The 15,471-nt window shown below is 42.7% G+C and overlaps 1 protein-coding gene across 1 annotated transcript in view; it reads right to left on the minus strand.

Annotated features, from left to right (window-relative positions):
• Positions 1-15,471, minus strand: part of pclob (piccolo presynaptic cytomatrix protein b) — a 65,961-nt gene that overhangs the window by 24,666 nt on the left and 25,824 nt on the right. The window contains exons 11-16 of the mRNA XM_071203407.1: positions 12,438-15,252; positions 8,513-12,391; positions 6,450-8,017; positions 5,712-5,977; positions 4,505-5,333; positions 3,342-4,392 (exon numbers count right to left, since the gene is read on the minus strand). Of these exons, the coding sequence (XP_071059508.1) occupies positions 3,342-4,392; positions 4,505-5,333; positions 5,712-5,977; positions 6,450-8,017; positions 8,513-12,391; positions 12,438-15,252 (10,408 nt within the window). The remainder of the gene's footprint in view (positions 1-3,341; positions 4,393-4,504; positions 5,334-5,711; positions 5,978-6,449; positions 8,018-8,512; positions 12,392-12,437; positions 15,253-15,471) is intronic.

Here is a 15,471-nt window from a genome sequence, read left to right on the forward strand (position 1 = left end):
TATAGCACAAAATCATTTTATCGCTCATCAAAGATGGCAGAAAACATGCATTATTGTACTCAGGACAGGAGTTTAAACGAGTATTACTCAAAAAGTACACAGTAAAAGTACTTGATTGTACTTTTGGTAGTAGTCCAAGTAGTACTGAATCCAACAGTACCAATTTCATTAAGAACTTATTGCACGAAATCATTTTATCTCAAATCAAAGATGGCAGAAAACATGCATTATTGTACTCTGGAGGGGAGTTTGACAGGGGATTACTCAAATAGTACACAGTAAAAGTACTTGATTGTACTTTTGGTAGTAGTCCAAGTAGTACTGAATCCAACAGTACCAATTTCATTAAGAACTTATTGCACAAAATCATTTTATCTCAAATCAAAGATGGCAGAAAACATGCATTATTGTACTCTGGAGGGGAGTTTGACAGGGGATTACTCAAATAGTACACAGTAAAAGTATTTGATTGTACTTTTGGTAGTAGTCCAAGTAGTACTGAATCCAACAGTACCAATTTCATTAAGAACTTATTGCACAACATTATTTTATCTCTCATCAAAGATGGCAGAAAACATGCATTATTGTACTCTGGAGGGGAGTTTGACAAAGGATTACTCAAAAAGTACACAGTAAAAGTACTTGATTGTACTTTTGGTAGTAGTCCAAGTAGTACTGAATCCAACAGTACCAATTTCATTAAGAACTTATTGCACGAAATCATTTTATCTCAAATCAAAGATGGCAGAAAACATGCATTATTGTACTCTGGAGGGGAGTTTGACAGGGGATTACTCAAAAAGTACACAGTAAAAGTACTTGATTGTACTTTTGGTAGTAGTCCAAGTAGTACTGAATCCAACAGTACCAATTTCATTAAGAACTTATTGCAGGAAATCATGTTATCTCTCATCAAAGATGGCAGAAAACATGCATTATTGTACTCTGGAGGGGAGTTTGACAAAGGATTACTCAAAAAGTACACAGTAAAAGTACTTGATTGTACTTGTGGTAGTAGTCTAACAAGTACTGAGTCCAAAAGTATCACTTTTATAAAGGATGTATCGCTAAAAATCATTTTATCTCATCAAATATAGCAGAAGTTGCATGATTTTGTTCTCAGGAGGGGAATTTGAGAGTATTACCCAGAAAAAATACAGTAAAAGTACTTCATTTTATTGTACTGAGTCAAACAGTGTTAGTTTTTTTAAGAACTCATGGTAAAAATAATTTGTATCGCATGAAGCAGAAAAAACATGCATTCTTTTACTCTTGCGTTAGTGCCGCTTCTCAGCTATTACCGTAAAGGCGCTATAAATCGCGCACTCAAAAATGAAGAACTGCTCATTTGACCAAGCAAATTTGAGAGACGGCTGAGTTGACCGCAGTGAAAAGGGTTAATGACAAAATGATCGGGGAATCCCTCCGGAGTGGAGTCATGACGACTGGATCTGAATTTGGTGATTTGTGTTCCAGCTGTCGATCAGCAACTATCCATAATCCACCAGTTAAAGGAAATACAACTAATGTGTTGTGTTATATTAGCTGTACAATTTACCACATATGGTGTTCTTTCCATACCTCCTGTGTTTTACGAGCGACTTATCAAGTAGGCTATTGGCGAACTGCATAAAATATGATTAAACATGATAGTATATAAAACCATGCTTGTATCTATACAACCTATAGAAATGCAAAATGGCGTCAGTTTAAAGTAATTACATCCTTCTGTTTACCACATCATTTATGAGAATACATTTCTTAACAAGAGAACATAATCGAGGGGTGATCAATAACATTTGCGTATTTATTTCTCCAAGTTATGTTTTTGGGAGTCTCAAACAGACGTTTGTTTAATCATGTTAAGATTGGGTTTAATCAATGTTTGCAAATGTTGCGAATACTTCATATATGATAAATGAGAGGTAACATTGTATTTATGGTATTGTTTCCACATATTTCTCTCCATTCTTCCTTCTGCTAACGGTGTCGCAGTTTCTCGTCACTCCTGTGTTTGTGCTTATTGCGTACGCATGGGTCAGAGTTTGCGACTGCACATTTTCCCGTCAAGTTAGTTTTTTATAAATCGCAAACATTGCGTAGAAACTGGCGTACGCCATCTTTTGTGCGTACACATCGTTTATAAATGACGCCCCTGGAGTTAGAGGGAAGTAACTGCACTAAGTGAATGCCTCCACTGCACCTGCAGAACACCTGAATACATCTCTAGTCACAATGATTAAGTAGTATTCTTTTGAACTTGCTGCCTCTAGTTTCATTCCCAAACAGCTGAAAGGGTGTAAATCATTATACTTTTTTTCTGAGGTAAGATCCTACTTTTCACAAAGACACTATTTTTGGTTGGTGGGGGAGGGGCTGTAAAAATATAGAGAATCCCTAGACACTCCTTGTCATACCTTGTTTATATAAAATACTTTTAGCACAGCTTTGCAGCTTCCAGATGGTCTAGTCTGTTCATCAGCTTATACAGTCTTAACCAAACATTTTGAAACACACATATATTATGTAAAAGTTAACAGAATGTATGTTTATGAGGCACTTCACATATGAAATAAGTACTTAATATAATAATGTTCTATTTAAGAATGCCTAACATAGGATAGGATTTTTCACAATACAAAGCTTAACTTATACTGCAAGTTTTTCAGAGAAACGCACTTTTAAAGATTGTACATGCCATATAGCTTAGTTTCTGAAAAGTCATTGATTTCTGCAATTACAGTATGTGCCAAAACACTTGAAGTGTGAGTGAGTGAACTGTGTTAATCTATGATGCATTCACTGAGTGTCCCCAGTGCAGAAACTTAGTTTAGGGTGACTGTGAAACATATATTGCTGGGTATAATAATAATAATAATAATAATAAATGTTGGGCTCTCACTAAGAATAAGGCATCCGTAATGTGGACAAAATGTATAAATTACTTCAAGCCCATTGAACTTGTGCAAACCAGCTGTGTTACCACAGAGTTTTAGGAGTAAAGATGGTCATTTAACTATAAAGTAAAGCTATTGTAAAATAAAAAGCCAAAGCATGCTGATTTAATCACAGGACAAACATGGAACTGATTAATGACATACATAAACTCAAGCAGAGTATTATGTACCGGTAGTGAAATCGTACGTAAAAGAAAATACGTGAAAACATCTAATGTGACATTTACCATATAGAGGGAGATATAGAAACCAACAACATCAACAATGATCTGGAATGCTGATTGAAATAGAACCAGATAACTCAGTAAGACCACTCAGCATTAGCATGCATGACAAGCAGGTCCACACAGTCAAGTTGCTGCAACAGTGTGAGGCTCCATTTACCTTCGCTGTCAGACATGGCGCCTTGTAAGTCATCCATAATAAATGTGATGTCTCGATCATAGCCTCTTGTCCGAGATTCCTCCCTCATATGTTGCTGTACCTCTGGCAGGGAATGGCTTGAGCCAAATTGGTCCCTGGAGTCGGCAGAGATGGGAGGGAGAGGTCCAGCTGAGGCTCTAGCCATACCCATAGGCTTCCCCACTGGGCTGAGAGGACTCTCCTCCTCAGAGTTCTGAGCCACAATGGGGATTCGGCCCCTACTTTGGCTGATAGGTAAACTAGTTGGCTTTGCTCTGGCCACCCCAGGGGCAAATGCTGCATCCAGGATCTCTCCTTCTGTTTTAAGTCTAAGTGAGGAGCTGGATAGGTCTCTTTTGATGGATAGATCCAAGCCATAGACAGAAGAGGGGCGGGAAGAGGGGCGTGATGAGGGGCGGGAACGGGTGCCACTTGGGTAGGTGCCATCATCATGGGTAGTGGCCCTGATGGTAGATCCAAGTCCAAGGGACTGCCCAAGATTAAGAGAACCAGCTAAGTTTGCACCCAGGGAGGAGCCTAAATATTTTTGCTGCTCAGACAAGTTCTTTCTTAGCCCAAATGTAATCTCATCCTGAAGCAACCTAGCTGTAGCAGCCAGATTTGTCACAGAAGAGGCCCCAGATCCCATGTAGCTGCCATAGTCAGGCTCCAGGTCCCTAGTCTCCTGAATTGGAGAACATTTTGTGATGGCCTTAGGGTCTATTTGGGCCTTTTTGTTCTTCATTTGTTTCTGGTAAAGCACAGCTGCTGGGAGTTGCTTTGCAGCCTGTTTTTCAAGAGTGAGCCTGCCAATGCTATACTTTTCTCCTTTAGGGAAGTGGCGAAAGCTGCCATCACTAGGGAGATACTGGGGCTGGCCAAGACCTGTTAAGTGTTCTAGTCCTTCATTTCCTCGCCTGAACTCTTGCTTGATCTGCTGCTTCAGTAGTTTTAGCTCATAAGGCTCCTCCATAGTGTCATCTTCTCCTTTACCATAACCCTGAAGTCGAGATGAACCTAAAAAATCTGCCACCTAAAATGGAAGAATAATATGGAACACATTAACAAATGCCACAATAACAAATGCATGAATGTGTTAAATTTAGGAGAATGTGATCAATGACAGATATACACACGGGATTTACCTCCGCTGAGCGCCTGACTTCTGCTGCCCTGAGTAGTCTGTCTGCCTTGGACAACTCCTTATCAGGAATGTTGAATCCAGATCCCAAACCGGTGTTGCTCAGACCTGTTGAGGCCTTGGTGAGTTCCCCTATGTCCTCTATCAGCACGTAGTTCCTAGAATTGTGGTGTTCAATATCAGCATAGAAGGAATCAGCAGAAATGCTAGACATGGGACTGGACGCCATGCTCCTCTCCCCTATCCCTATCCTTAAGTCCAAACTGCCATACTTGCCCCCAAGGTGAGCAACCCCATAACTACTTTCTGTTGAGGTTGGCACAATGAGCAGAGGCTGGTTGTGTATAACTTCATAGTTTGTTCTGATCTTAGGCTCTAAATCAGACAGGGTTGTTTGCCGCTGCTTACCCTGCTGCAAATGCAGAGCATGTTGGTAGCTGCTTGACTGAGCCTGGGCATGAGAGAGGGAAAGGCTTGAGTAAGGAGATACCTGTTGTTGGTAAAGGGACTGCTGCTGATATAGGTTCTGTTGGGTGTAGTGACTGGTGGTTTGGGTCTGAGGAACATATTGGGCATAGTGAGAGTAGGGACTAGTAAGTGTGTTGTACTGGGAATCAGCTTCTGTCTGAGGTGGGATGAATTGGTCAAACTCAGACTGTGGAGCTGTCCGTGGTCTCTCCAGGCCATCACCCCTGGCTTCTCTGATGTTGCTAACCTCACTGTCTGACATGTAATCTCTTTCCTCCGCCACCCCCTGGAGATAAGCCCGCTCTCTCTTCTCTCTCTCCTTAAGTAAGGCATCCTTACGTCGGTTGATACCCATCTCCAGGTACCTACAGTAATAAGAAAAAGGGCATATATTGGTTTATGTTGTCAGCACAAACAATTCTTTTGCCATTTCAACCAAAGAGGCAAAAATGTTCTGGCTTTGCACACATTAGTACCTTTGATATGAGTGTGACATGTTTGAGTGTGGAGAGGTCTCACTGAAAGATGTCAAGGCAGCCTTTTAGCCCTTAAGCTATCAAGGTAAGAGGGGAATCATGCAGATTAATTAGGAGTAATGATTCGCATGAGAGGGATAAACGCAATTATATCACTTATAACGTATTCATTGGTTACACTATTTAGGATATGCTGTAGACTTTCACAAAAAAGTGAAAGCCTACAGTATATCCTCAATAGTTAATGTTAGATTGGTGGCATCTCACCGTAATTTGGCATCAATCTCCTTTTCCTCTTCATCTAGCTCAGCTTGTTTCTTGCGAAGTTTAGAAGATTCTCTCTCCACCAGATCAAGCTCCTTGTCAATGTCCTGTAGAATCTTTGCCCGGGCCATTGTTGTACTGCGGGCAAGACGGCGACGAGCAGAGTTGGTGCTGTAGCCTGAACGTCCTGCCAGGGAGTCATCCTCAGGAGGGGGGTCTGGTAATGTTCGCTTTACCTTCTTACCTGTACCAGAGGGAGAGCCACGGCTCTAGAAAATAGAAGCAAATTATACAAATCTTTCATTCATTATGATAAACACAATTCAAACACAATTAAATACATACTTCACTATTATTTTTGTATTTAGTATCTTCTGGTCAGGTTGCAGGTTGCAAACAACTTCCCCACAAATCCCTCACTTTTGGCCTTTAGTTAATTTGAAAATGGGCTACTCGAGAAACATGGCAATACAACATGGCTAACTATGGGAACAAGTACCTGCTGCCAATGGCGATACGAAGGCCTCATAGAAAGATCACGAAAACACAATGATTCTAATATATAAAGTGATCATACACTCATTAAAACAGTTTTGAATACAACGTCCCATTTCTGCCAATAATTCCCTGTTGATAGTTCTTTAAATAATTGTCATTCTTAAAAAAATATATGTACAAAAATAATTGTTTCTAATAAAAACAATAATCACAATATGTTTGTTATATTCTGCTATGACTTACAGAATAGCTGTCTGCATAATATCCACTGATCCTGTCGTCTGTGGCAGGACTAAGGGATTTAGGATCAGAGAGAGACTTCTGACCAGCCTTTAGTGACCGAGGTCCAGAAGAAAATCTGGTTGGGTCCGCAGTCAGCATTCTTTGCCCTCCAAGTGACTTTTCCGGGGACATGGGGGAGACTGAAGTGTAGAAGACTTTAGACTTCGAGGGGACATCTGCTTTCACCTGTGTGCTGTAGCCAATGTCAATGGGTGTGTACCTTCTGTCATAGTCTGTCTGACAGCTCAGACTTCCACCCCTCTGAGAGTTCTCTGGAGCTGAGATATGTTTAACAATTTCTACCCTAGTGTCCATCTGGACATGTGGTCGTTTGATAGTTCCAGAGTGGTCGGTCTGGACAGATATCTCTGCCACTGTCTGGATTGCAATGCTAGTGACCTTAGAGACATGTTTTCCCTCGCTGCTATGTTTTCGAGTGCGTCGTCGAGCTTTTGTAGGAGCATCCCATTCATCTTGGTCCTCATCATCAGTCTGAGCTGAGCTTTCGTTATTTCTCTTGTTCTTCTTTCTCTTTCCTACGGGCTGCTTCTCTGCTGAGTCTTCATCATCTGTCTGCACCCCACTATCAATTATTCTTTTCCCTGTGTCCTGATCAGCTTGTAGTTTCTTAACTAGTTTAAGCTGGTTCTGACCCTCCTCTAACTGTGTCCCAATAGATGAAGTTGTAGACTCATCTTTGACAGGCCAGTACTGGCCACTGTCCCCTACCCCTGCATATTTAGCTTCTAGCAAGTTTCCTGTAGTACCAGTGCTACTGTAGTGCTCATCAAGCTGGCTCTGGAGTTGCAGTTGGAGTTGTTGGATTTGCTGCAACTGGTCTTTCTGCTGGGCATAGGTCTCCTGCTGGGCCACCACGTGGGCATGGTGCTCTTCCTCTTGTTGCATTAGAAGCTGCTGTTTCAAAGCCTGGAGCTCCTCAAGCTCCCTTTGCACCATGAGCTGTTCCTGTTCACGGTAACGCTGGATCTCATGCCTCTCCCACTCCAGCTCCTCAGCGAGACAAAGCTGCTTAAGCTTCTCTAGCTCTAGAAACTCCCTCTCCATCTGATACTGGGCCATCTTGGTGTTGTCTAAACCAGGGAATATTGAGGAAGAGGCCAAGGCATCCAGAGAGGCAGCAATTGCTTCCAGGGTGGTGTCTGAGTACATGTCTGGGTAGCCTGTTATGATGTCAGCCAAAGCTGTGGGGAAAAGCTCCTTAGGTAGCCCTGTATCAAAAGGAATAATCTCTCCAGGTTCTGCACTGGGAATAAAACCATATGGATGTGGCAATGACTGGTTCTGGACTGTTGATGTAGGTGGTAGGGGACCGCTAAAGATGGAGCCTGGTTGAGTTGTAACTGCATATGTGGAAGGATCTGGGGCAGCAACAGAGGAGTAAACTATTCCATCTGAGGTTATTAGAACTCCATTTACTCCAAACCCAGCTGCGGGGATCTTGGAGTATGAAGCAGTAGTCATCCCAGGGTAGACTCCAGTTGCTTTGCTAGTGTAGTCAACTGCTTTACCTGCCATAATAAGTCCAAAGATATATATTTTACTTAATTTACTTTATCAAATACATTATAATTCAGAAACATTTTTAAACAAGTTAAAGGTCATGCAATTTGGATTCAAAAAGTTCATGCAACATGCAAATGAAGTCATTTTGGCTAGCAAGATGCAAAACCAAAACATTGAGGTATCACACGCAGGCACACACATGCATCTGTAAGAAGAAAAAAACAAAACAAGCAGGTATTAATATTAAATGAAACGTGCATATAACACCAAAGCAAATCAAACAGTTATGCAAGCATGAATTGATAGAATGGAAAAAGAACACAAAAACATATGCTTTCAATAAGCAAATTATTGAACCGTAAAAGTAGAAGCTTTAGACAAATGGGATTTTTAAAATAAAAGTTTCTATTATAGTAAGACATTTAATGGAAGTCCGTAAAGCAAGTAAAGAAAATGATAATGAATCACTTGTAAACATGCAGAAATACACCCAAACTCACCAGCTGAAAGTTTGGCAGCAGTGAGGTCGATAGCGCCATCTGAAGATCCACTGAGATAGTCAAAGTCATTCTTTGGATCATAGGGAAACAGTCCTGCCTCTGTCAGGTTGGTCTCAGACATTGAAGCTTTTATTCCAGTCATATTTTTGATACCATACATTCCAGCATTATCGTATTGGTAGTGGTCATCTCTGTAGCCAAAACGGTTTTCAGGCTGCTCTGTAACTGCGGGCTGTGTTCTGCAGCTTCCTGTAAATGGTAGCTTGTAAATGACATCACAGCAAACACTCCTCCTACCCGCTGTAAGGTCTACTGGAGTCCCATCATCTTCTACAATAGTGGTCACGACTCCTGGGCTTGAATCAGACAAAGCAACCATAGCTCTCATTGGTCTGTAGTTAGAAAGATCCATGGCCCCTGTGGCCTCCAAAGAAAGGACAGGACCTCCATTGCTTATAGCTACAGGGGAAGTGATTTGTTGTTTGCCTCCTATGACCAGAGCTCCAAAGGAAAGATTTATAGGTATGTCTTGAGCTGTGGATGCTACAGCACTGACTGCGGGCTGCGAATTCACAGGTCGATAAACAATCTGAGCCATCGGTTCAAATGATTTGTATGTGGCGAGAGACAGAGGCAATGATGTAACAGGGCCCTGCAAATCCAGTGGTTTCTCTGCTGGAGTGGTGTTGTATGAGGCAATGGTTGCTGTGCATGTGACTATTGTGATGCTGTCAGTGACCACAGACAGCGTGGTTGCAGGTGTGATTGCTGAACTAAGATTGACTAGCTCAGGCTGCACTGCTGTGATTTGATGCCCACTAGAGTCACTTGAAAAAGACTGTCGACATGACTCAGGTGGTGTCAGGTCCATGCCCTGTTCTGTCATCTTTATGGCAACCTTCATTGTTCGTAAATCCATAACATCACCAGGGTAGATGATCTTCCTGTTCTGTTTTGACAGAGGTTGTATTTTAGATACATCTGGTTGTATAGTGATGTGTACACTGGGTTGAGGGACTTGTGGAAGTCTTTGTTGAACAACTGAGACAGTGGTCCTCTGGACCTCAGTGGTAAACACCTGAGTGACCAGGCTAGGCAGGCTCTCAGGAGGTTGGCCTGAAGTGGAAATTGAAGAAGAAATCATGTGACTCATACAGGAGACCACCTTTTTTGGTCCTCGAATCTCTTTGCTCTCAATAGACTCTTGCTGAATCTTAGTTATAGTAACTGGAGTAACAGATACACCATATGGAATGTCCTGTGCAGTGGGGATTGATGTTTTCCTAGTATATGCCTCAGTGGTTATTATCTCCAGAGGATGGTCATATTCCGATGAATAAGTTAATACCTGTGGTATTTGTTCTGTTGAATGAACATATTCTCTGCTGTAGGGGACCTGAACTGCATAATGATCAAAAGCAACATCTTTTTCAGCTGGCATGTTCACTACATGTGCCAATGGTAATGATTGCTGCATAGTTATGGATTCTCCTCTGGGGGTAGCAAAGGCAGCAGTTGTAAGCCTAGGTGTTTCATATTGTGCTGGATAGGAAAACAGTTCACTTGTACTGTAACTTGGCTGTACTATGGAAGATACAGATGTCCAAATTCCACTGGTGGTTTCCTCATTTGAAACAACTCTAACTGGCATCCCTGCCACTAGGGGATGCAACACTGATGATGGCAATGAAGCACCTGCATCAACATCCTTTGTTATAAACTCTGTGGGTGTATCACGTTCAGGCTGCATTGCTATGACCTCCAGTAATGGTGATGAGTATGACATGACTGAGGATGTAACTCCTCCATAGACCTGTGGAATATGAATAACATGAGGTACTTCTGGTTTGACTGCCATTGGTGATACTTCAGGTGTTACTTCACCAATTGTAGGAGTTATCATCTTAGAAACTGTAGTCAGTTGCATTAACTTATTCACTTCCGGTGTTGGGGTAACTTCAACAACTTGAGGTACAGGATGGGTTGCTGGACACACTGTTTCTACTCCTGGTATAGTAATAGCAATGTCAGTTGTTATCACCTCTGTAGGTATTTCAAACTTGGTAGGGAAGGTCAACACTTCAGCTGGAAGCCATGGGTGCTGCGAAGATAGCTGCTGTGTCAATAGAGGCATATCTTCTAAAGGCTGAACAGTTTGTGGTACTGATGGGTATTCAGCAATGGCGTGAGCATAGTTAAAAACTGGAGGCAATTCTTGCTCTGTAGCTTCAATCTCTGTAAGTTGCTGTTGAGAGGAAATGTGATGACTCACTCCTATTACTGGTGATCTTTCCATAACTCTCTCAGTGACTATGACATGAGAAGGCACATCCTGTTCATTGTGTAGCATTTCAATTTGAGTTGCAAATTGTGGATAAAGAACAGTTGTCGTTACTGCCGCTGCCCTAGTTTCGGGACCAAGTGAAACAAACGGTATTTCAGGCTGCAGTGGCACACAAACAACTTCTGTAAGAGGCTGTGGCTGCACAGATACAGTTGGTATAGGGGCATGAGGAACTAGTGCTTCAGCTGAAACCTCTGGTGGCACTGTTGTGACCTCTGTAAGTTGAAAATCAAGTGGCATAGACTGGGCTCTTGCCGCTGCTTCGACTGTTAGTGGTTGAAAAAGAACTCTAGGCTCTTGGGTTGTTGAAATGACTTCATCCATTGTTGTATCATGTGTCAGTGGCTGAGTAATTGATTGTTGCTGTAGAACATATGGTTTCTTAATTGGGGGAGGTACACTATGTGCCTGAATAGACATTTCCTGACTTGATGACACTACTATGACATCAGCGAAAGATGGTGCTAACTCCTCAGAAGGCATATCACCTCTCTGCACTTGATTAGCCACTCCTCCAGAGGTTGTCACTTGCTCTACTGCCACAGTTGGAGCTATGGTTATTGGAGGTGGAAGCCTAACAGTAGGGACAGAGGCTCTTCTTATTGTAGCCTGTACTGAAAATGCTTCAGTAAGTGTTTTTTGCTCCAAAGGTGTCGTCCGTACCCCAGACACTTGTGTAGATGGGATGGAGCTCCGTCTTACTGGTGCCTGGACTGTTATAACCTCTGTTGGTGAGCCAGGTTCAGATGGAAGTGTTATTACCACGTAGGTCTGCAAACATTTGGCGTGTCTAGGAGACAAAGGTGATTTAGGGGAGATAACTCCCAACTTATATTCAACAGGTCGTGTCAGGCTAAGTGAGAGAGCATTTGGAGGTTCTTTAACCCTGGGTAGTGTTGCAGCTTTAGGGGCCACATGAGGAGGAGGTGGCTTGACACTTTCTCCTGGTTTGTGGCTGAACACCAGTCCAGCTGGAATTGATACAGGCTTAGGTGGTATGGGAGGAGGAGGCTTGGCAATTTGACCATGACCAGTTGTTGTATCAGAAACGTGTCCTACTATTGCTCTACCAGTTGTCACTGCAGTTGGAACCAGTGGTTTTGGATAAACACTTGGCTTGGGTAATGTGGTAGGAAGTGGTGGAGTTATACCTGCTACAGGTATTTCTACTGTTTCTACTAAATGTGCCCTGGCCATAGGTTTAGGCGGAAGTGGTGGAGCTGAAGCTACTGGCACTGATGACACCTTAGTCGATAAAGAAGCTATATCTGTGCTGGGTATTTCTGAAGCTTTTTTACTTCTTTGTGGCAGAGAAGCAGCAGCAGGTATTGACTCTGTGCTAGCTAAATCTCGTGGGGTTTTTCCAAGCAGAGACATATTTTCTAGACTAGGCACTATTATGACAACGTGCCCATGTCTGGTTGGGGTCACTATTTGAGGTACACCTGCACTCTCTGGTTGCATATCTTCCATTCTTGGCTGTATATCCACAACTATGGACTGCATTGGCTGGCCAGTCACTGTGGCTCGCCTAGCTATTGTTGTGGTCATAGTAGGGGTAACATCCTGAACAGTTTTTACAAGTGGCAGCTCTGGTAATGACACTGACGTAGACCGAGGGGGGGGAGGGGGGGGGAACCTTCTTCTTAGTTATAGTCGTTGATGCTGCAGACACCTGGGCTGCTTGAGATGAAGCTGGGATTACTGGGCTTGTTGATGTGACGGCTGCTTGTAGAGGGACCACTTTGGCTTGGACTTGAGCTTGGGTAGATACAAATGCTGGCAGTGGGGTTTGTGCAGAGTTTGTAGATGTAGTTGACACCAAGTCCGACATCATCTGGACTATGGCTGATTCTGGATTGGAGACTACAACAGGTGTAACTGTTACTAGTGTTGTAGGTAGAGCTGAGACAACAACAGGTTCTGGACTCTGAGCTGAGACCTGTATAACAGCCGGAGCTTCGATAGGCATCTGAGAAGGGGATGAAACCAAATCTGGCATTTGAACCACAACAGGTAGAGGAGTAGACATCCCCAATAGGCCTGGGGTTGAGGCTCCAGCTGCAGAAGCTTTAACTTGAATTGCTTCAGTGGTTTGAGCTTTGGACGGATCCCACACCACATCTGGTATTGTAACTATAACTGTGTTTGGAGTTGGATGAGAAACTGAGTCCCCACTAGACGGTTTTTCTGCAATTGGGGCAGGTGATGGTGATGAGTCATCTGGAGGCGATTGAGTTACACATGAAGTTGGAGGTGTTGGTGTAGAAAGTGGAGTTGATTCTGATGAAAGAGGTGTTTGAGCCTGGAATGAGGATGATGATGTAGCATTAGAAGCCAAACTGGAATCTGGAGTAGCTGGTGAAGTTAGAACTGACATTGGTGATGTGGGTGAGGGTGTAGATGTAAGTTCTGGGGCTGATATTGGAGTTGGAATAGGTTTTGCCTCTGGAATTTCACAGACCACACAGATAGGTTCCATATCAGCAGTTTCTGACAAAGGTGGGCTTATGGATGCATCGTCCTTAGTCTCAGAGTCATCGCTGGTGGTAATGTCAGAGGAAATACCAACACCATATTCTTCTGCAAGGCTGTCATCCTCTTCCTCCCCAGATGAACACTGGGTGATCTTGAGATCTGGTATGGGGAATAATGCTTTTCTGAGTGCAGGATCTTGAGGAACCATAGGCCTAACAAAACCAATAGATCCACTAGGTGTAATAGTAACAACAGTTACCTCGGAGCGCTTAGGCTGTTCAGAGGGCCGTGGTGGCGCTGGCCTTTTCTTTTTCTTTAATGTCAGTTCACTAGAATATTCAGTGAATATAAGAGGCATATCAATTTTTTCAGTGAGGGATGTTTCTTCCATTGGCATGGTAACCACACAGGTCTCAGCAATCAAGGAAGGCCGGGTGACCGAAGACCCTAATGAGGAAGATTCTATGGCAGTCTGGGACTGTTGAAACTCTTGTTCTATCATTATAAGTTCTCTCTTTTTCTGCATCATCTCCTCATAAACCTCCTCTGGAGATCTGAGTTTTTTGAGACATTCGGAGCTTGTTTCCTGATTTACTTCTTCCTCTTGAGATTCACCCATCTTATTTTCAGGTTCCTCAACTAAAGATTCATAAAGATAGTCTTCTATTGCCATTCCTCCATAAAGTGGTTCAATATCAGGAGGACTCTCGCCTGGAAAAGCTTTTGTCTCTTGAAAAATGTCCTCATATGCTTCTTCTGCACTTTTCAATGATTTTGTCACATAATAATCTTCAATGGATGGATCAGATGGGGTGTATGGTATCACTGTTATGGAAGGCTTACGTCCTCTCTGTACAGCTCGCTTAGCCTCTGATTCTGATTCTAAACTGGCAGAGTACTCAGACCCAGATGTTCTACTAGTGTCATCAGTTACAATGACCTGTCTCAGATTCTCTGTAGAGGAAGCAGTTGGAGATGGAAGTGGGCCACGGGCTTTAAGTTCATCTTTGTCTTTCCTAGACTTCCCCACACTTGTTATCTTCTCATCCTCAGAGGAGTCTTCAATGGTGGGGAGAGGCTGGGTTGACTGCCTGTGCTTACCCTTGCGATGATGTTTGTCCCCACTGACTTTCCTGTGACTAGGGCTGCTATCACTGTCCTCCTCTAGAGACGATGCTGAGGTGGGTGACGATCCTGGTGTAAAGCTAGATACCTGGACACTAGATGATCCCTTTGACAGGGATTCTGTGATGCTCTCTACTTCTTCATCAGGACTTTGTCTTTGTTTCATGACTGGTAAAGCTTTCTTGAAAGTAGAGCTTGGAATTCTTTCGGGAGAATATTGAGTAGTTGCGGTGTCAGTTTTCTGGAGGGCTTTTTTCCCGGCTGAGCTTTCTTCATTCTCTGTGCTGGAGTTTCCATACAGTGATAGTGCTGTGACTGAAGCATTATCAAGCACAACCTCTAGGATAGCTTTCTCATCTGCCAAATTATTTTCTTTCTCATCTTCTGAAAGAGACATTTGTTCTTCATCACCCATACCCAATATCTGCCTGCGGATGAATTCTTCATCATCCATAGAGTCATAGTCAGCACTTTCAGTTTTAATGTCCTCACTGCTGGATGACAAATTGGTGACCGCCAACTTTTTCCTCTGGACTTGAGGTGAGGGTGTGAGCTCACCGTCACTGCTTTCAACCATTGGTTTAACACTTAGGCGTCTTCTTTCAGCTTTTACCTCCTCCTTTTCTGAAGTAGCTGTATCTGTATTTATATCATTTGTACTTGTTTCACTAGCCACCAGATTATCCTTAAATTCCTGTGATATTGGTAAAATATGGGGTTGATCTTCATCATGCTCCTCTGCTTTGGAGACCTTTCTTTCTTTTATGGTCTCTTTTTTGATTCCATCTTGCTCCTAAAAATGTGAAAAAAACAAAATCACAGTTAAAACGATAAAAACGCTGTTGAAGGTTAATCCATAGGTTAATCCAATGTGTCTGTGTCACTTTGAAATGATTTCTGATAATCCATCAGCAATAAACTTAGTTTTCAGATTTCAGAGCGTAAGATAGCTTTCGCTTTGGGCAAACTGTGGGCGCATAGCCCCCACTTCTCAATGGTAACGTTAGTGTGT

Source organism: Pseudochaenichthys georgianus, chromosome 6, assembly GCF_902827115.2.
Source record: "Pseudochaenichthys georgianus chromosome 6, fPseGeo1.2, whole genome shotgun sequence".
Taxonomy (NCBI): domain Eukaryota; kingdom Metazoa; phylum Chordata; class Actinopteri; order Perciformes; family Channichthyidae; genus Pseudochaenichthys; species Pseudochaenichthys georgianus.